Below are 20,289 nucleotides of genomic sequence, written 5' to 3'. Positions count from 1 at the left end.
TTATCCCAGTGTCGTGACTTGCTATCTGCTTTGCAGTATTTGAGAGTTTAAGTCTCTGTTGTACGAAAAGTAGTAGTCCAAGTTATCCCCCAGCCACTTGCTCTCTCTTTCACTCAATTATAAAGACCAAATTATGGCTCATAAATTCAACTTCTATGTATCGCTCTACTGTAATTAAGCAGCAGCCGCCACCTAAAAAATAAAATTTCCCTCTAGTCTTTGTGTTTTTGAAATAAAAGCTTGGAAATATATTTTAGTGCAGATTAAGTAGAACTGTAAGAAGTTTTCTAGAGATACCGTTTTCACCAGAAAGCATTGGTGGCAATATTTTAAGTTGAGCAAGAAAACTGAAAATGTATGAACCAAAGAAAAGGAACTTAGGTGTATTATGCAGGGAGGGGAGAGTTTGACCATGATATTTAAGGACTTCCTCTGCTTCTGAGGCCTGCTGTAGGATTTTTTGCATGTTTCAGCTGAGGATTAGTTCCATTTCAACTCTTAGTTGGTGGGCTCGTGATAACCCACGTAAAATAAACCAGTTGTATTGGTTTTGTTTGGCAAGGTTTTGGTAGCGGGGGGGGGGGGTAGGGGGGGTTACAGGGGTGGCTTCTGTAAGAAGCTGCTGGAAGCTTCCCCTGTGTTCGAGAGAGAGCGAGCCCATACCAGCCGGCTCTGAGACGGACCCGCCGCCGGCCAAGGCCGAGCCCATCAGTGATAGTGGTAACGCCTCTGTGATAACATTTTTAAGAAGGAAAAACAGTTGGGACGGAGAGAAACTGCCGCCGGAGTGAGGAGTGAGAACATGTAAGAGAAACAAGCCTGCGGACACCAAGGTCAGTGCAGAAGGAGGGGAGGAGATGCTCCAGGCGCCGGAGCGAAGATTCCCCTGCAGCCCGTGGTGAAGACCCTGGTGAGGCAGGCTGTCCCCCTGCAGTCCAGGGAGGTCCACGGTGGAGCAGATCTCCACCTGTAGCCCGTGGAGGACCCCACGCCGGAGCAGGTGGGTTCCTGAAGGAGGCTGTGACCCCGTGGGAACCCCGCGCTGGAGCAGGCTCCTGGCAGGACCTGCGGATCTGTGGAGAGAGGAGCCCACGGAGCAGGTTTTCTGGCAGGACTTGTGACCCCGTGGGGGACCTGCGCTGGAGCAGTGTGCTCCTGAAGGACTGCACACCGTGGAATGGACCCATGCTGGAGCAGTTCGTGAAGAACTGCAGCCCGTGGGAATGGCCCACGTTGGAGGAGTTCGTGGAGGACTGTCTCCCGTGGGTGGGACCCCACGCTGGAGCAGGGGAAGAGTGTGATCAGCCCTCGTCCTGAGGAGGTGAAGCGGCAGAAGATAACGTGTGATGACCATAAACCCCATCCCTGTCCCCTTGTGCTGCTGGGGGGGCTTGGTGGTGAAATCCGGGAGGGTAGTTGTGCCCGGGAAGAAGGGAGGGGTGGTGGGAAGGTGTTCTGAGATTTCATTTTACTTCTTATTACCTTGCTCTGGTTGATTTGTAATAAATTGAGTATGTTTTGCAAATTGAGTCTGTTTTGCCCGTGACGGTAATAGTGAATGATCTCTCCTGTCCTTATCTCGACCCGCGAGCCTTTTGTTATATTTTCTCTCCCCTATCCAGCTGAGGATGGGGGAGTGATAGAACGGCTTTGGTGGGCACCTGGTGTTCAGCCAGGGTTAACCCATCACACCAGTGTCCATTTTCCTCCTAAAGTCACTTCATGTTTGATAGCACGTCTTGCAGCAGGAGGAGCAGGGAGTGGTGTCGTGGCTACAGCAGGCAAATGGGAGCCGAGGACTAACCAGGCAGAAAAAGCCGACTTCACTGCTCTCTGGTAAAACCATAGCTCTTGTGCACATGCTGCTTCTAGTCACGGCTGTTTCAGAGGCACACGAAACCAAGATGCTTAGCTGCTGGTTGGTGTTGTATGTGCAAACGGTAGACAGAAGCAAGCAAGATCTGTTCACAATCTTGTGAACAAAATTAATTTCAAGCGGTGATCTGTTAAAATGTCAGTATTTTTAGAGTTATATATGAGATACGTTTGTACCGTATAAATATTATACTGGGAAGAAGAATTGACAATGAGTATGCCTTTTAGAAATGTCCGTCTTGGCTGCGTTGCTCTGGCAGTAATGATGTCAGCTGGAAGATTGGGTTTCGTGGCTGCACAAGTACTTGCGCTTAATTGAATCCACAGCCTGGATTTACAGAAAGCAAAGCAAAGAGCCTCTTAGGCCACTACTACCAGCAGCCTTCACGATAATGTTGCCACTCCCTTTACAACTCTGCTGCCTGCTTTGCTGTGGCAATCAACATTTTAACTCCCAAGTCCTTATTTCCAAGAGGTGTATGAGTTAACTAATTACAGAAGAGCACTTTGGCATGTTCTGGAACGGAGGGGCATGCAGACCTGATTGCAGGGGTTAGGCAGCATCATGGTTAAGAAGCGTGCACGAAGCCATTCCTGTCGGTACAAACAGTAGTTTGTGGGCTTCGTGTGGAAATATATCAAATATTCAAAATTACAGATGAGATTAAATGACTAACCAGAATGATGAATCTTTCTAAGATGTTTTTACAAGCTCAAGCATGGGGGTATTGATCTTTGGAAATGCTGCAGGCAGTGCAGAGCGATACTTGCCAGTGCACCAGCCCTAAATCATCAATGTGCATTTTACATGCTCTTTAGTTATGTGGAGGAACGTGAACGGTTGTGTTTCATAAATGTTTTGCAAAGGAACATAAATTCATCATTTTTAATGCCAAATTCAAGTAAGCAACGAGCTCGAGGCTTGCTAGGGAGAGAGCCGCTGGCTGGCTTTGAAGTTTTTCAAGAACTTTAAAATGTTCCAGTCTATATGTTCAAGAAAAAAACCTGTTCTTTGGGGTAGATTTCAAAGTTGAAAGAACACGTGTCACGAGCGATGAAGAGAGAAGGGAAACTTCAGATGACAGAGTAGACTAAGAGGATTGTGGGCATATTCAGAGGGTGGCTGAGAACTGGTTGAGGGTGGAGACAAAGCGGCTTTATGAAATGAATGGGGGGTAAAGCCGAGGAAGCTGGCAATCGGTGGCAAAACAGTGAGTATTCCTTCTGAGATATTTACTTATCTGAAATGTGTCAAATGGAATTAGCAATGCCTGCTAACTAGTAATAACAGGATTAAAGCCTTTTCATGGTGCAGTCATAAAACAAGTAGTTCTTAATCCTGTATTTTGACTGGCAATGATGGCTTTAAGTGAAAGTTTTTCATTGCAGAGACTAGACACTACGGGTATCTTCACCACTAAAAATACAAATGGCCTGAAAAGAAGGGAGAGAAGCAAAAATTATACTTCTGATCTTCAAAAATGAATTAGATTGAGCTCATTTAATTAAAGAAGCTTAAATAAAATGGAATCACTTGATCAAGTAGGCTTTTTTGGTAATCTCCTGAAAGCAGTTATTTATATAAGAGATTGTCAGCTGTAAGAAATCGCTCCTTACTAAACAACAGTCAATAGAGTGCTTCCCACTACTTACAGTGTCTGTAATTTAGTAGGATAGGAATATTTATAGTTCACTTACGTAGCAAGTATTTGGCTAAATTATTTTGGTTTTCTGGGTTAAACAATTAACCATGCCATGTTACTACTTGTATTTGTTTCTTTTACCTTAGAAAAAAAAAGTACATTTTTACTGTGGAAATATACATTGACAAGAAGTGTTGGTCGATATTATTTCAAAAGTTTGATATGTCCAGCATTCTCTAATCCTTGTTTTCTTTTGGTGTTAATGCTGGGTCATATGTCAGCTTCCCATAAATTCTCAACCATATCAAATATTATTTGTAAAACTATAAATGTCATTGCTGGTCAGTACATTTTAGATTATTCAAACTGCATCAAATATTTTTACTTCAGTTTTGAACTCACTGCTGAGTTTTGAGTTTCTGACCATAAAAAACTTTGTTCCAAGCCACCCTTGATTCCCAGTAATGGTTAAAATCGTTGCATTGCTCATGGTATGAAAAAAGCCTCAGCTTTATTGCTTTCTGCAGCAGAAACCATGAAGGGGCTATTGTTAAAAATCAAAAAACACCATTAGTTTGGGGACTCATAGGGAAATCTATTTCCGATGATAATTTAGAAGCAAAGAGAACAGCAGTAATAGTGATAATAAAACTTGGCGTTCTGGTTAGTATTTTCCCATAAGTCGTTTATCATAGAAGAATGAGAGAATGATAAACGACTAGGCTTTTAAAATGGTCTTTGGTGGAAATATATTTACTTCATGTTAGCAGTCCGTGAGACTCTGTATATCAGTGTACATTGATGAAATAATGTAACAAAAATTTCTATTGTGTGTTGCTTCTGTAGTGCTGTTAGCTACATTTTCTTAGTGTGTGAATCAAGATGGTGCATAATATTGATATTAGTCTGATTCTATTGTTAAGCTGTGCAAGCACATATGTGGCCATTGTAATTTAACAAAAAAGTGAAGAAAAAAGCTACTACTCTGAGATGATTATAGCTGAAATACAAGTCTAGTCACGGGCATTGACAACTCAGGAAAATGAAGAATGCAGGAGTACGGACAAAAAGGATTAGGAGCATTCTTACAGGAAATGCGAGTAGCTGTGGTTCTGCTTTTTATACCAGTCTGTAGCTTTTGGCTTGTTAGTATCTCAGATATTTGTTTCTTATTAACCCGGACTGGGAAGGATAGGGCCAGTGAAGAAGTTTGGGACAACGGTAATCTAAATTGTGTTGCAGTGAAGTGCTCAGAGGTCTCCGGGCTGATAGGAGAAAGGCAGATATATAGCCTGTTGTGGCATACATCAGAGTACATAAGAACTGCCTTGTTATAAACCTTCCACATCATCACTGTATTTGTCTCCTGCTGTTTTTGCCATCCCCATACTCCTCCAAAGTCTTTTATTATTTTTGGTTTTCCTCTTTTCTTCTTTGGGTTCTTTTGGCCTTTATCTTTCTTTTATTGCACTATGTCATGGAGCCTGGAGCTCAGTCTCACAAAATGAGCGAACTTGGACTCCTTTGCAACAAAGTGAACAGTAAAAGAAAAGCAGACAAGGCTGAGAAGTGGCAGTGAAGGAGGAAAGGACTGTCTGTCTAGTCTGTTACTCACAAGGAAAAGGAGGAGGAGCCTAGCCTTGAAAATAAAGGGCATTTATATAGCACACTTGAGGTAAAATGTTTGTGTGTCAGAGTCAGAAAGAGTGTCAGCAAGCAGAGAAAAGTTAACGGCAGTCTGCTATTTCTTTTTGCTTTTCCAGTCTGTTCTCACACCATGATATAAAGCTGTAACTTACATTTATGATGTATGTACTGTGCTGTATGTAGTTGCAGACGTGTGTCTGATTTCACAGCTAGAAAAACAGATGATTTTATTAGATAGAATGGAATTAATGGAAAATTTCTTCATCTATTCAACTGTTATAAAACTTGTCTCCTGTATGATTCTGAGGAATGTAATAGTCTTTCTTAAAGTGAATAAAAACATTTCAACTGGGAAGACAATTTCAAAGGAAGAATTTGGCTTGGCATAAGTATTAAAAGTTTGCTTAGTTTGTCAAAATTGATAATAAAAGGAAATACAAAGCCAATGTTGGTGAAAACTCATGCTGAATTATTCTGTAGACTGTTCTGAGCCTGAGGAAATTATGCATTCATTGCTGAACATCCATTTATATCTACCAAAATGTTCTTTTTTCTCTCCATCCCTCTTACCTCATCCAGATTTATATTTTTGAAAATAACATCTACTATCAGCCTGATGTAAAGAGTAGCTCATTGCGCCTGACATCTTCGGGAAAAGAAGGAATTATTTTTAATGGAATTGCAGACTGGTTATATGAAGGTAAGCTGGACAAATGTATCTGTTTATTAAAACAGATGAGAGGTTCTTGTACAGACCCAACAGCACAAATCTATTCATTTCAGAAAATGCTACCTAAGGTTGTTTTTGCTTCTTTGCCTTCTCATTTTCTTGCAAGATTGCCTTTGTATCTATTCATACTTTATATTGACTGCCGTTTTGCATATAACAATATTTTCTGAGAAAGAGGAATTTCTTTTCAACCAGAATGTATCAAATGTATTATGAGCACTAGGTAGCATGTAAAAAAATGCTACAGTACTGAAATCTTGTTGTGGGATTTTACCGCCAACTTCAGTGGGGCTGGCATTTCAAATAGAGCTATTCAAATAAAACTGAACACCTTGTATGTTTTGCTTATCTAGAATAACTCCATTCATACCTTTGGAGCTCTTCTGGGTTTACAATGCAAGTGAAGAGGGAAAGGACTCAATTTGTTGCTTGTGTGAACAACAGTGCCAATCTATTTACAGTTAAAACATCCTCATCGAGGAAGACACAGAAGAATCATAGCGTAGAAGCAGAATTAGCTGCGTTTTCCTTTTTACTATTGGTTGCATAGCACAAGGTGATCAAAGATGATACTGCCTGGTGCCTCACTTTTTTTTTAATCAGTGTCTCTCCTTCAGCCTCTATGGTGGTTGGTGTGCTGTGTGTTAGCATGACTCACGAGAGACTCCAGCCCCTCAAGCCGGGCAGTAACATTATGCTTGACTTTAAGAACATGCTTGAATCCAGTTGGAGTGTTTTAAGTAGATCTAAAAGTGTCATACTGTTACCTCAACAGTGGCTGCTATTTTTGCTTAAATCAGCCTGGACTAGACTCCCGGGAAACTTGCTGTTGCTGGCAAGCAGTGCCAAAATGGAGTGGAGGACAGCTCAGTCTGTGATATCCTCTGGCTTCTGAAGCCGCCTTCTGTGTAGTACACCAGAATGTTTCTCTCTACACCCACATTGCTTTCAACATAATGATTAAAAAAAAAGAAAAAAAGGGGGAGCAGATTATTCAGCTTGGTACAAGAGCTTAAAATTAATACACATTTCAGTTATTCTTTCTACGGGAGTCATGAATGTTATAGTTAAATAGCTCAGTGTTAAATATTCAGTTACGTGAAGTATGTAATTTGTTGTATGTAGAGTTTTCAAGGCAGAGTGTTTTTTAGGGATGCTGTTAAGCCATACAGCAAGGAACTTCAGTGTGGTCCTTAGAAATGGTCTATCCATACTTCTTGACATTTTAATGGTTATGAGCAGATAGCTCACATCGGGATTTTTTAAAATCTCTGCCCATGTAAACTCTGAAATTAGGATGGTAGTTTGCATCCTTTAGCCATATAAATGCCTGTGTCTGATAGTTACCACTTCCAAGGTTTCTATTAATGTTTTGAAATGTTTTAATGTGGCAGCATATTTCAAAACTTAAGGACAAAGAACATCTTTAGAATGGACTATAGTTTTATATGTGCTTCATATTCTTCAAGTCGAACGTGACTGCATGCAAACAGAAGAATTTAAGCATATATAGCTCATTGAAGTTGATATAGTATATCAAGTTTTTGCTAAACCAAAGTGAAGTCAGTAAGAGTCAGAGTCATGGATGCAGCAAGGCAATTCTGGCTCCAATTCTGCAAGCATTTTGAGGACACCCATTCAGAAGAGAGCAGCCTGTGTTTCTTTTCTCTTTGGGGTGCAGCTGGGTGCAGCATGGAGCTGCAGTGAATGACATGTAATGAAGGATCATTATACAACTCTACTCCACAGAACAAAATGTAATATGAGATTCTTTAAAAAACATTCCTTCCTAGTCTGCAAAGGATTGTAAGCTTATCATAGGATAATTCAGGCTGGAAGGGACCCCAAAAGGTTTCCTAATGCAATGGATCAGTTCTGGTATTTGCCAGGCATTTTATTTGAGCTGTCTGGAAGGGATGGAGTATACCCAGTCTAAGAATTATACAGATAGAAGTTTAAGACATTTTAATGGAAGAAATGTGGGATTTTTTTATATGATTTGGACCTCTGCATTCATGAGACCTACATTTAAGAACTAAAGAGAATAAAAAATAATCTCTTTTATTTGAAACATGACAATATGCTTTATTTATTTTATATTTCAGCTCACCTATGTATCTCAGAAACAGTATCTCAAAGAGGCTGATGTGGATTTTTTGTAACTTCATTTGTTTTAAAGATCAACAAAGCTGTTGATAAAACAAATGACTTATCCTTTAAACTGCAAATATTTCATCATGAACAGAAAAAGAAAATGGAGTAACCTAGAAAGAACAGGAGCAGCTAGCACAGTAATGGCAATGATGCTTGTCCGAGGTTGTGCGCCTGCTTCTCTGTGTGTGCCCATCATTCCTACAGGCACCTTTTATTAATTAATATTTAAGGACTGAAAGGATTTAAAACTTTACAGGACTTGTTTAGCTGACAACAAAACACAGACCTCTTCATATGTGCTGTGGGTGATTTTTGCCTGTGAATGCATGGATACATAAGTCTCATACCTGGCTGATTTTCAAAAAGGCCATGAGTCTGCTTCTCCTTTTTTTGAAAAGGAGGCCAGGTGTATTCATCCAAATATCTTATACCTCCACATCAGTTACCACCCCAGTTTGTTCTTCTTATTCCCTGTCTCTACAGCTATACACATACCTCTGTCAGGAGAAGGAAAAGCAAAAGGTGTCTAGTCTGGGATGTGGTGAATGGTCTGAAATGGTGTGGGAGGTGATATGCATCCCAAAGCCTTCTTTCTTAAGGTCCTAAATCCTTCCTTAAGTGATTTTGCCCATTCTTTTCCAAGTTTTTAATCCCTGTCCCAAATAGCTGTTGCATTTCCTGACTTACAGAGAACTCTTTGGGTTCCCAGGGATGCATACAGGCAGTGGACTTTTCTTCACAATCTACATAATTAAAGTCAGGGTAAAAGGGAATTCTGTCTACACGGTGGAGGACCACAGTCTGTTTCTGTTGGCGTGAATTAATATGTTGCATCTTTCCCATTAACCATTGTTTAACTTAGAGCAGTCGTCTACTTTCAGTGGTGTTTTTAATAGCATCAGAAGCTGAGCAGGCTCAGTATTGTCCAGATGAAGTTAAGAGATTTTCAGTTGAATTGAGATCTGTTCCTCCTTTCGACCTCATTTGTTTTCTTTTATCATTTGCATGAGCTTGTTATTAGCATTTTACCTTACGAAGCATTCGGGAATAGTTTTCTTTGTGTGAATAACCTTGTTTGAATGCAAACAGTAATATTTTAAAACAAACACAATTGTGATTTTTGCTATCTGATATTCAGCATTCATTTTCGGCTGTTCTGTGTAGAAGTTTTTAGTTATCCAGCCAGGGAGAGAAGCATGACCCAGAATATATGACTTTGACTATAGGTCCCAGCTTCATTGCACCTAACCCTAGATAATTAAAGCCATTAAGCCACCTCAAAACTTTCAGAATCTGATTAGCATCTTGGAGAGTGTCCATTGATAATTTAAGTAGTTTTGTAAGTAAGCTCTTAAATTAGGTATGCAGCCAGGCCTTTGTTCCCGGTAGTATACTATTCTCAATTAGTTTTCCAGCCAAATTCTTCAAACTTAAATACAAAATTCTCATCAAACCAAGTCAATATATCAAATCTGTAATGAAAAAAATCTAAGTCTTATCACAAGTGGAAGACAGAAGACCTGTACAGGGTGAATTTGGAATTGGTCAGGAGCTGCTTTACTGGGGTTCCAGGAGTTTGGGTGCTGCTTCTATGGTTGCTTCTGTTCTGTTTCGTTCAAATATGAAGTACAATGACAATAAATGTAAGAAAACATTGCATGACATTTTGGAGAATTACTTTTATTTGGAAGTCAAATAAAATTTGGATAAAAAGAAAAAGTTTTGTTTGGATTTTCCAAAAATTACACTGCAGAAAACTGAACTTTCTATGAATTAAAGCTGACCATTAGACTGAGACAAGAAAGTCAAAATATTGCACTCCAAAAATGATTACGTAATATTACTGTGTGAGGATCTGCATGTTACCAGGTGCCACAGCTGAAAGAAATCAGGTATACTGAAGTTTTATATTAAAAGAAAAAAAAAAAAAAGATTGACAATCCTAAAAACCTGTCTATTAAAATAGTCCAAATTGTTTAAAAATTAACACATCTAATGGAATACTCTAGAACTAAACGTGTGGCAGTTACAGTCATCTTTCACATTTAGATGATTTAATGACGTCAGTGAAAGTATTAATTTGAGAAAAACAGTTGAAGTTTGGTCTTTCGATATGCCTTGTTATCCAAACATTCAACCCAGAATAATGTGAAATTACTGAAATTACAACACACGCATTTCAAGTAGGCAGAGAAAGAACAAATGAGTGCCAAGTGAATGAGCTGGAAACTATGTGACAGTTATTTTTATGGACCCTAAGGAAATCTGGTTTTGCAGAGGAACTTCTTCATTCTCACGTTGCCCACTGGTGGTCTCCAGACGGTGAAAGACTGGCATTCCTGACCATAAATGACTCTCTGGTACCAAACATGGTTATCCCCCGGTTTACTGGAGGTCTATATCCGAAAGGAAAGCAGTATCCATATCCTAAGGTAAGATGAGTGTGAGTGCACTCCCACCTCCTCTTCCTTGTTCAGTGATAGTATTCACCCATATGGAAGGTGTTTCTGGAAAGTAACGGAGACTGATTTTGTTCATGTTGCTTATTAATGACATTTTTTTTCAGTGGACTGTAACACCTTTTGCTGGAAAGAAACTATCGGGTGAGAGACCAGCACACAAACTAATTTGTAGTGATTTCATCATTGATATATGGCTTGGTAAAATCAATCCACCACTTCTGAGAGAAGGGTAATATGTTTGAAGGACTGCACAGAAAAAAAGATACTGTCACAACTGCACTGGAGTCATACACGCTGTGTGCAGAGCACAGGGCATGTTCCACTGCAGTTATATCGATCTCAGTAAATGATGCTGTTATTAATAAATGGGACAGACTGGCCTTGAATAAGATAAGCCACAGTAAAATCTTTTCCTGGACATCAAAATGAGAAAAAAAAAAATATATAAAAAATAGAGCTATCACCGCGTTTGAGAAGATTTAGAGAAGGGGTTTTAGATTTGTGTTGGACAGTGAAAGAACAGCCCAGACAGGGATAATGTCTGAAATCGCTCCTTACTTTCTGGGGATTTCCTGATGAGGTGCCTCCCTAGCCGTCATTTTTTTGCTGAGCTCCAGCACTGGTATTATCTTCCAACTTACTAGTTTATCCATCCCTCGTGTGCAATTTCAAAGTGTCTGAGTTCCTTTCTGATGGGATATTTAGGTCCATGTATGTGGAACTCCTTTGGCATTTCAACGGAAGGTCATTGAGGGCTTTAGAAAATATTACTGTTCCCCTATTTCTGCTCCTGTTTTTTGGTGGTGACCCTTTATTCTTGGTAGGCAGACAGTTAGACTGTACCAGGTACTATGAAACAATAATATGCATAATATAAATATAATGTATTTGTGCTATGAAATAATACTCTAAAATAATGAAGTGTTTTCAGAGGTAGCTTACATACTTGCGTTGGCAAAAGGCCTTGAGTGACAGAGCAAAGAAAAAATTAAGGAATATTTTTAAAAGTCAGCTTTGTAAACAAGAAATGAGTAATTCCCTTTCATTAGTGATTCAGCATAAAAGTGATACACAATACTACTTCGGTAATCTCATTAATGAAGAAACATTATCTTTATTTAATGTCTCCATTTAATGCCAATTTAGCTATCCGTTAAACATCATTAATTGGTAATGAAGCTTGTGGTATAGCAACAGAGATGAAAAAAAAGGGTTGGTCTTTATTGTAGAATGAAACCATCAGAGAAAATTATATCTATGATTAAAAAATAAAATTAAACCCATATGTGTTTGTGAATACTGGAACATGGGCATCGGTGTACGTCCTACGCAGACCGTATTCTTCCCAAAAAAAACCATGAAAAAGGGAGTTTGTTGAATTTTGTTAAATGCATTGAGAACAAAGTAGGATTTCAATGTAAAGAGTGCTCGCACTACTGAACAAATGTTCTGGGTATTATACAAAATTTATGCCATTTAAAGTGTCCCGAGGAGACGCTGAGTGGTAGAGGCGTTGAGGCTAGTCACCGTGGAGGGAGAGATGCGGCTGCGAGAGTTTTCTACTCGGGTAGAAAAACCACCTTCAGTCGCCCGAGTCCACTGCAGGCTGCGGGGGGCTCGGTGTTCGCCCCGCTGACCACCCACCTCCCCAGCCCCAGGGACAGACCTCGTGCCGGGCTGGAAGCCGCTGCTGTCGAGCCGCAGCTCAGACCTATCCACGCGGCGGAGTAGGGCACACCGTCAGCAGAGAGGGTAGGTAGCTCTTTGTAGCGGAGACGGTGTTTTGGGGCAGTACGGCCCCGAACGGAGAGCGGTGCCGTGCCACTGAGCCCTCGGCCGCGGCCAGAGCGGGGCTGGCGGTGGCAGAGCTGGCGGAATGGAGAGTAATTCCTTACGGCAGCCCTCCCATTGAGAGTGCGTGGATACCGCTGTGCAGTCAGTGTAAGGTTCAAAGGTTATAAGGAGACGGCAGCTGTTTCCTAAGGACTTGGTCTCTCAGTGGTTTTCTTCCACAGTTTTGCATTTGTGTCAGCTGTGTTCATGCCTTTGAAAGACCACGTTTCTTTTGAGGCAAACGTAAAAGTTTTTACGGGGGAAAAGAAAAAAAATAATTCCAGGAGTCTAGTTCAATCCATTTTCAAAACTTGTTTTTAGCACGAGTTAAAATACACAAATAGCGCTTTCTTGTCCCCCACACCACTCAGAAATGAGTGGATACAGCATTCGGACTATATTTTGAGACACGTCAAATTTCTGAAGGGAACTGGTGGGTGTATTTCAGCCAAGCTATTCTGTATTTCTAAATATACCGGTGAAGAGCCAGATATACAACTTTGTAGTTTATTATGATTAAATCTGTAGAATCAGTGATTTTACCTTGTCCGTACAATATTAAACAGGAGTCAGCCCCATTCAGAGACACACTTTTCATCCTCCGTATCCCAAGGACACTATATAGTGTTGCATGACTCCTGTGACTTACATGAAAAAGAAACTTGAATATAATATGTCTAGGACAGGGACACGGGACTAGTAGCATCTCCTTGCAGCTCTGCAGAGCCTTGTTTTCTATCGCCAGTCCTTTCTTTTCATCTCGGGAACATCCTTTACTAACAAACTGTGTTACCGGGAGAAGGACGAGTCCCACCTCTCTATAGATCCTCAGGATTTATCAGACTCTTCCCAGTGGATATGTATCAAACTGCCATTTTATTCCCCTTTAGCAGCAAGAAGCATTTTGTTTTGCTTAGAGCTGCCCTGCCAAAGCAGCTGGGTCCGGAACAGGGCCAAAAATAGAGATTTTCACCTCAGCAAACCAGGGAAGAAAGAGTAGGGGAAAATGGTAAAGAGAGAGAAGGGAGAGGAAGAAGAGGAGGAATGCTATCCCAGATACAGGTAGTGCAGTGTTTTGGAAGAAGGAACAAAAGCGTCTGGAAAAGACTTTTCTGGAGGCTGGATTTAACTGCTGGTTTAGGAACCTGACTGTGTTTTTGCAGCTGACTTTACTGAACTGGGCCAAGCCACTTCTAGCGTTGGTCACTCACTCAGCACAGGAAGGTCTGCCGTCAGTAAAGGGCAGTGAGGGAATTAGTCAATTAATACTTCATATTTTTATCTGTGTAATTCTTATGGCTGTGAAATTAATTTTTAAAATTTAAGATTTTTAAATTTTAATAACTTCTCGTTATTATAAAGATACTGAATTATGTTAATGAGTGAGTCTAGCTGTCACTGATGCAGTGCCTCTAAAGCTCCTATTTTTTTATTTTTTTTTCAAAGGCAGGTCAAACAAACCCAGCAATAAAGCTGTTTGTAGTTAATCTGTATGGACCAGCACATACACTGGAACTGATGCCACCTGACAGCTTTAAATCAAGGTATATAATTTCATTGTTTTGAAATTCGTGTCTAATTTAACCTGACTGTCTCTCAGGCTAATCGTTGCCTTTTTACATCAACACAACACTTATCTTTGACTGGAGTGCACTTGATCTCTGTCCCCGTGGCAGAACATAATGATGATAAAATAAAATACAGCTGTATTGGATTGATGCTCCTCTTAAAAATCACTGGGATCTGGTATTTGCTCATCTCTGATGTCCTGAGAAGCTCCAATTTACTTGAAATATACAAAATTAAGAGTCTGATGCTATGGTTAAAGGGGCTGAACACTGCCCTGTTTCTGAGGCTGTTACTGCATTTGCTCCCAGCCTTTCCTTGCTGTGTGCCAGCTTGTTGCTTTCAGGTTTTTGAAATGAGATTGCAGAATATACAAGTGTATTACAAATGCACAGAACATGTAATCAGGGTGTTCCCTCATTTAGAGAGAAATACTCTGTTCAAATCCTGTAGGTTCCAGGAAGTTTTGTGTCTCATCACAGCTGACACAGGCAGTGAGGTGACAGAAGGTGAGATGCGATGTCACCAGATCACGTAGACCAAGGAGGGCAGTGCTGTGTTTTTCAGGAGAAACTGCTTCAGAACCACTGAGCTAATTTGACAGTCCCTTTGACTTTGGAGCTTAAGAAATGAGGTCTGGCTGCAAGTGGTGAATCTCCTGCTAAAGTTAATACCTTAAGCTGAGCTTCTGATTACCTGTCCTCACTTTGAGAGTCCATGAAACTTTTGTTTAAGGGCAAGAAAATTTTCATCCCTTCCCATACGCGTATTCCAGTTTGTTGAATTGCAGTTGTATTGATTCAATTCCCATTGTCGCTTCAGTGCTAATGATCTTCTAACCCTAAATTATTATATAATATGAGTAATAATAACAATAAAAGAGTTACCACAGTGCAGATCTGGCTGCAGTCTAAGGGCCAGGGAAGTGAAACTTCCTCTCTCCACTCACGGCATTTTCATATGGGGAAAGACATGGAAAGGATTGGCAACCATAAAGCTACTACCTCTAGTTAAAAAAAGCACTTTCAGTGTAGTTGCTGGTTTTGCAGTTCCCACAAAACCCAAAAGATTTTTTGGCAATTGTTCCCAAAATAATCAGGATGTTAACAGTGGGCACCATTGCAACCAATTTTAAGCTGATGTAGCTCTCTACACAAATTGGGGTACCCTAATTCACTGCAGGAATAATTTAATAGTGAGTTATGCCTTGCAATTATTTATGTCAGCTGGAATGCTTACTGATTGTGTTAGTGAAATGAATGATTTTGCAGTTTTTGAAGTATTTTCTTTCAGTTGATGGACCACTACTGAAAAACACAATAAAATCTCCTGCTGCTTCCTAACCCTTCATTAATTTAAGTGATAGTATAAAATCTGAAAGAGATCCTTGCCATCAAAATTAGCATCTTAACTCTCTTAAACAGCATTAAAATTTTCCTTTAAATGTCAGAAGGCACAAAGAAGTGGAATGAGAAAGCAATGTGTAAATCCCCAAGGAAAAAAAAAATATCTTGAAAATGTTGTTCAGATGTTATGGTTTCACTCTAGATTTTTCAGATTCATTCCCTCTAGATTTTTCAGATTCATTCTTCCTCCCCAGCAGATTGAAAATAAAAGTAGAATCAAATGATTGAATACTGGTATCTTAAAATCTTTTTGCATCTTGAAGCGGAAGGCTAGCACTAGCTCAATTTGTGGAATTTCTTTTGTGAGCCTTCAGGGGCATCTATGCCAAATTTTTGAGTCCTTGATAAAGATACTGTTGCTGTTTAATTGAAATAATATTCATGTTTAAAATTCTGGTTTGCTGCTGTATCAGAAGACAGAGTACAGAGTAGAACTATTTAAACCTGGAAAAAACTTAGTTTCATCTTAATTTTAGCTACTAAGGTATAATGTCTATGCTATAAAATTTAGAAGAATTATATAGTTGTCAGCCAAGTATACTCTAAATCTTGCATTCTGACTCTGGATTTGAGTAGCAGTCAGTCATCACAGCGGTCATCAATCCATATATATCCATATATCTATATATACAGGTATGAAGCATAAGCTTTGAACAGGCCTTTCTAGAATGGAAATCTTTGGAGTTTGTAATGGTTGGGAGGTTTTTTTAATAAAAGTAGTAGCTTCTTTTAGTGGTCATGGTTTTTTCAGTACCTTTCTAATCAATTCATTATGGGGTTGTTAGTAAATAGGCAATGGGACTCAGAATTAAATGGCATGGGACATTATCATATATAGTTCTATGGATCTTTCAAGGCAGAAGCATTTTGGAAATACGTATTGTACAAGTCATAACAAACTGCTGTTATGGGAGAGATTCAGTCCTACTCGGGGAAACCACACAAATGGGTAGAGAATGAATTTACCATCTACTGTGCATTGCTAATGCCACAAAAAGACTGACAGTCTTCCTTTAAACATGTGGTTATATTCTGTGCAATTCCCGTTTCCCCCTTCATGTTTCTATTCCATGTGTACAATTACATTATGTTTTCTTCAGTGGCAAACATGATTTGCTGCTGCAGGGTTTTTTTCTCATTAGTCCTAGAAAGCCAGTATGCATGTAAGATGAAATATGTGTGCATTCGTACACTGCCAACTCCTGAAGTTCAGTTGGAAAGCTAATACTCGCCTCCTGCTGCATATCTTGAAGAAGCAATATGGTGTGCAAGCGGTCAGTTCAAACCACTGTAACTTAGGACACCTGAAGAATCCTTGTAACTGGTGATATTTAGATATAAGATATTAATATGTTATTAAGAAATTATGGAGGCTGATTTTTCAAAACCTATGCTTGAATTTAGACCTGTCAGGCAGAAAAATTTCATTTTTTTTCCAAAATGGAAATCGCTAAGACAGAGAAAAAATGAGATAACACATGAAAGAGGTTGGAGTTGAGGTATTTAGAGTAGAGCTGTGCTTCCATGCATGAAGAAAAGATTTTTCTACTAGTACTGTGTATTAGCTCGTGAAAGTCTCTGCGTGGGGGTTATCCACTGCTTGCTTTCCCCGTTCCCAGCCATAGTGAGCAAGCTGCATTGGCTCTGCACTGCTCCCAGCCACTGCTGACCAGGTAGTTTTAAAATGCACTATAAGAAATTCAGTCAGTCCTTTTTCTTACTTTTTCCAATAGTATTTAAATGTCTGAAAAAATGCTAGATATCACATTCTCATTTCATATACACCTGCTTTTAAAGAGACCGAAATAAACAGTCAGACCCTTCTGACTTTGTATGACAGATTTAAATAATTTTCATTGTTTTTAATTAATCTTTTGTAATGGAACTGGAAACACCTAAGAAATTGAGTTTGCGTAAATTCAAATAATGCACTTACAAGCCTCACCAATGTTTTTATTATCCATGCGTTTCCAAATAAAAAAAAATAATTTGGATATTTATGTACTTCTAGTCTGAAATCACCTTTTGAATCTAGAAGGGTTAGTTTCATACTTCTGGCAGGCAGTTTATCTGAGCCTTGCTTTGGAATAGAAAGCTTATTTGATTCTAACTAGAAATGGGAAAGATGGGGCGTGTGCAATTTTCTATTAAGAAAACTGCGGTTTACTTTCAGCTTTTCTTAGATATGCTGTGTCTAGTCGCTTCTTTCACGCTTCTGCCCCTCCCCTCTTCTGTAACTTGGCAATAACAATACCTATCTCACAAGGTTAATGTAAAGGATTAATTCACTATCATACCTTATAGCAAATGGCTGTAATCTATTCAGCCAAAGCCTACAGGATAAAAATAAATTCAGACTGTAATTTATTGAAGCTTTCCCACACAATGCCAAGGTATTATTGATTATTCCCTTCCCTGTTCAGTGGGAAGAAATGCAAATTTTGCACATGGGCCAGGAGAAGCCCCTGGGTCAGCGGGGGCTAGGACGCGGCTGCCTGCCCAGCCACCCTGCCGAGGGGTTTGAGGTTGGGGCTGAACAGGAGACGACAGCGCGCGCTTGTTGTCACCACGGCTGGACCAAGGGCCCACGGCTGTGAGGAACTGGGGAGCAGAGCCTGTTAGCCTGGCTAGGATGGTGGCCACCAGCACCCGTGGGAAGGGGAGCTAGAAAAGCTCCTTCCAACCAAATACCTGTGGCTTAGACTCAGAAGAAAACTGCAGTAAATCCATCAATGTATGCATGAAGTCATGCAAAGTATACCACAATACTAACAAACTGTAGTTACCTTAGCTACCTTGCAGGTCATGTCTCAATTTGTGGTGTTTTCCATGCGTGTTTCTGCGAATGACATTTTATATTAGTATCTGTAAATTGTCATACGCTTTTCAATATACAACAATATAAATAATTTAAGAATATAGTAAATATTCTAGAGCATTGTGCGTGGGGCAAGTTTCTGTTGTTTACCTTCTTGGATAACAACCTGCCAGCAAACTAGTAGAGCATAATAGGTTGGCTTTCTTTAGCTGAACCCTCTTGTATTATTATTCTAATCCAAATCTATTAAAACCATCAACAAAAGTAAGGTTCCTTTTTCCATTGTCATAGATGTTGAATGTCTTCCAGCTGGTCTTATAAGCAGATTTCTCTCATAATCAGCTCATTGGCTTAAAGTTAGAGCAGATTTCTTCCTTACAGTGAATAGTATGAAGTTACAAATTTTGACTCTTTTTCTTGAACAGTTTCTTATTTTTAAGTTTAATACTGTGGGTTATTTTTCCGTGATGTTAGTCTGTCTATTTCAAATCTAAGTATCTAATGTTCAAATTTAATTACGATTGTAAGTATGCTTCCAGTGTAATGCATTGCAAATCCCTTTCCTTTGTTCAGCTTATTGTCTCTGTTGACTTTGCTAAGCACTTACAATCACAGCCAGCAAGATACACATACATATCTTTCCAGTCACAAGCATCCCAAAACTTACAAGTGAAACAAGACGTGCTGGACATTCTTGAGTGATGATAAATGTATTAGCAAAATGTTAAACTACCTCCATAGAACTGTGTATCAGTTGAGATAATCAAAATAAAGGAAAACATTCTGTAAGAAAGAAACATAAAAAAAATTGGGTCTTCAAGCTTGGCAAAGAATGATAAACACCTCTGATATTTAACATGTTTTTTATCAGCAGTGAAAAATGAATCCAGATTTCATAAAGATCCAAGTCTTTGGAAAAAAAGTTAATTGCCACATGCTCAGGAAAGTCATTTGCTTTCTTAACACCTACAGTTGGAAATTTTTTTCTCACTGAATATCCTCCATCCCTCTTAGGCCCCAAGACCTGACCTTTCTCGGTGTGCAGCACCTCCTTTGCACACGTGAGATGTTCCAGCTCCTGCTGTTGAGCTGACGTATACATGTCATGTTCCTGGTTCACAGGCCTAAGGGAAAGCTGTACCTTCTTTATAGTGATTACCTTATATAATTGCCTTTGGCCAATTTGAAGACAAGCAACAGATTGAAATACCGAATGTGGAATCGGAAGTAGCTCTCTGTCTGGTCAGAGAGCTTGAAGCTCTTGTTTCTGTGCATTGCCTGGTTCAGTCCATCTTAGAATAAAGTCACGTACAAGCTCCTTCAATATTGACTGATCATGGGATGCTGTGGAAGAGAGACTGCCTTCGCAGTGTTTTCCATGTTTTCTGGCCGCTTTTATACAGAGTAAACAAGAAAGCTAACTCTTGGGAATTCTGAAAGGAAAAAATCCCAGGGCAGATGAGGGGGAAGAGACTCTAAAAAGTCTGAGATGAAAACTTGACCATGAAATGGGGACTGGCTAAAAAACAAAAGGCAAGTTGATAAGGCAGGAATTGAATGAGGTTTTCTTGACAATCGGGGATTTCAGTGGGAACCCTGAGCGCTGGTGAGATGGTGGGGATAGAGGAGATGGGTATCAACAAATGGGTTTTATGGTTCCCATGATCATCTTGCAGTGCCCCTTGTGTGAGAAAAGGGATCCATAAGGAGAAACTTGGAACTGGCTACACAAAGTGTAGGAAAAAGAAAGTTAGGAGTGGGGTGAGGAGACGCAGCTTGAATAAAAGAGAGAAAAGTCCACTCTTATTAGGCCAATTGAATGCTAAAAGTAGATTCTGTCTCTGCCACACAGCCCCTGTGGGATGCAGTGAGTTTAAACTAACATTGCACAGGTGATCAGTAATTGTGTTTGTTACTCTTTGGACATGCAGTAAATTAATCCACTGTCTGATTTGAGAAATGTTCCTGAACAAGGATGAAAGTTGTGCTCTGAACATGCAAAGTGCTGTAGAGCACCTAATTAAATGGGTATCAAATTGAGGATCTAAAATGAGTGTAAATTTTTAATTAATATCTTGCTGCAGTCCTTTGTCCAGAAAGCAATCATCGTCTTTCCTCTTTAAAGTGATGTTGTGAGGAAAGTTAATGTATGTAC

At 39.7% G+C, this 20,289-nt stretch overlaps 1 protein-coding gene across 3 annotated transcripts in view; it reads left to right on the top strand.

Moving 5' to 3' along the window:
- DPP10 (dipeptidyl peptidase like 10) overlaps window positions 1–20,289 on the top strand; it is an 882,866-nt gene that overhangs the window by 502,125 nt on the left and 360,452 nt on the right. For all 3 annotated transcript variants that reach the window (XM_049813528.1, XM_049813537.1, XM_049813518.1), the window contains exons 8-10: window positions 5,745–5,865; window positions 10,327–10,481; window positions 13,791–13,888. In XM_049813528.1, the coding sequence (XP_049669485.1) occupies window positions 5,745–5,865; window positions 10,327–10,481; window positions 13,791–13,888 (374 nt within the window). The remainder of the gene's footprint in view (window positions 1–5,744; window positions 5,866–10,326; window positions 10,482–13,790; window positions 13,889–20,289) is intronic.

Source organism: Accipiter gentilis, chromosome 1, assembly GCF_929443795.1.
Source record: "Accipiter gentilis chromosome 1, bAccGen1.1, whole genome shotgun sequence".
Classification (NCBI taxonomy): Eukaryota; Metazoa; Chordata; class Aves; order Accipitriformes; family Accipitridae; genus Astur; species Astur gentilis.
This window is presented reverse-complemented; position numbering and strand designations above follow the sequence as displayed.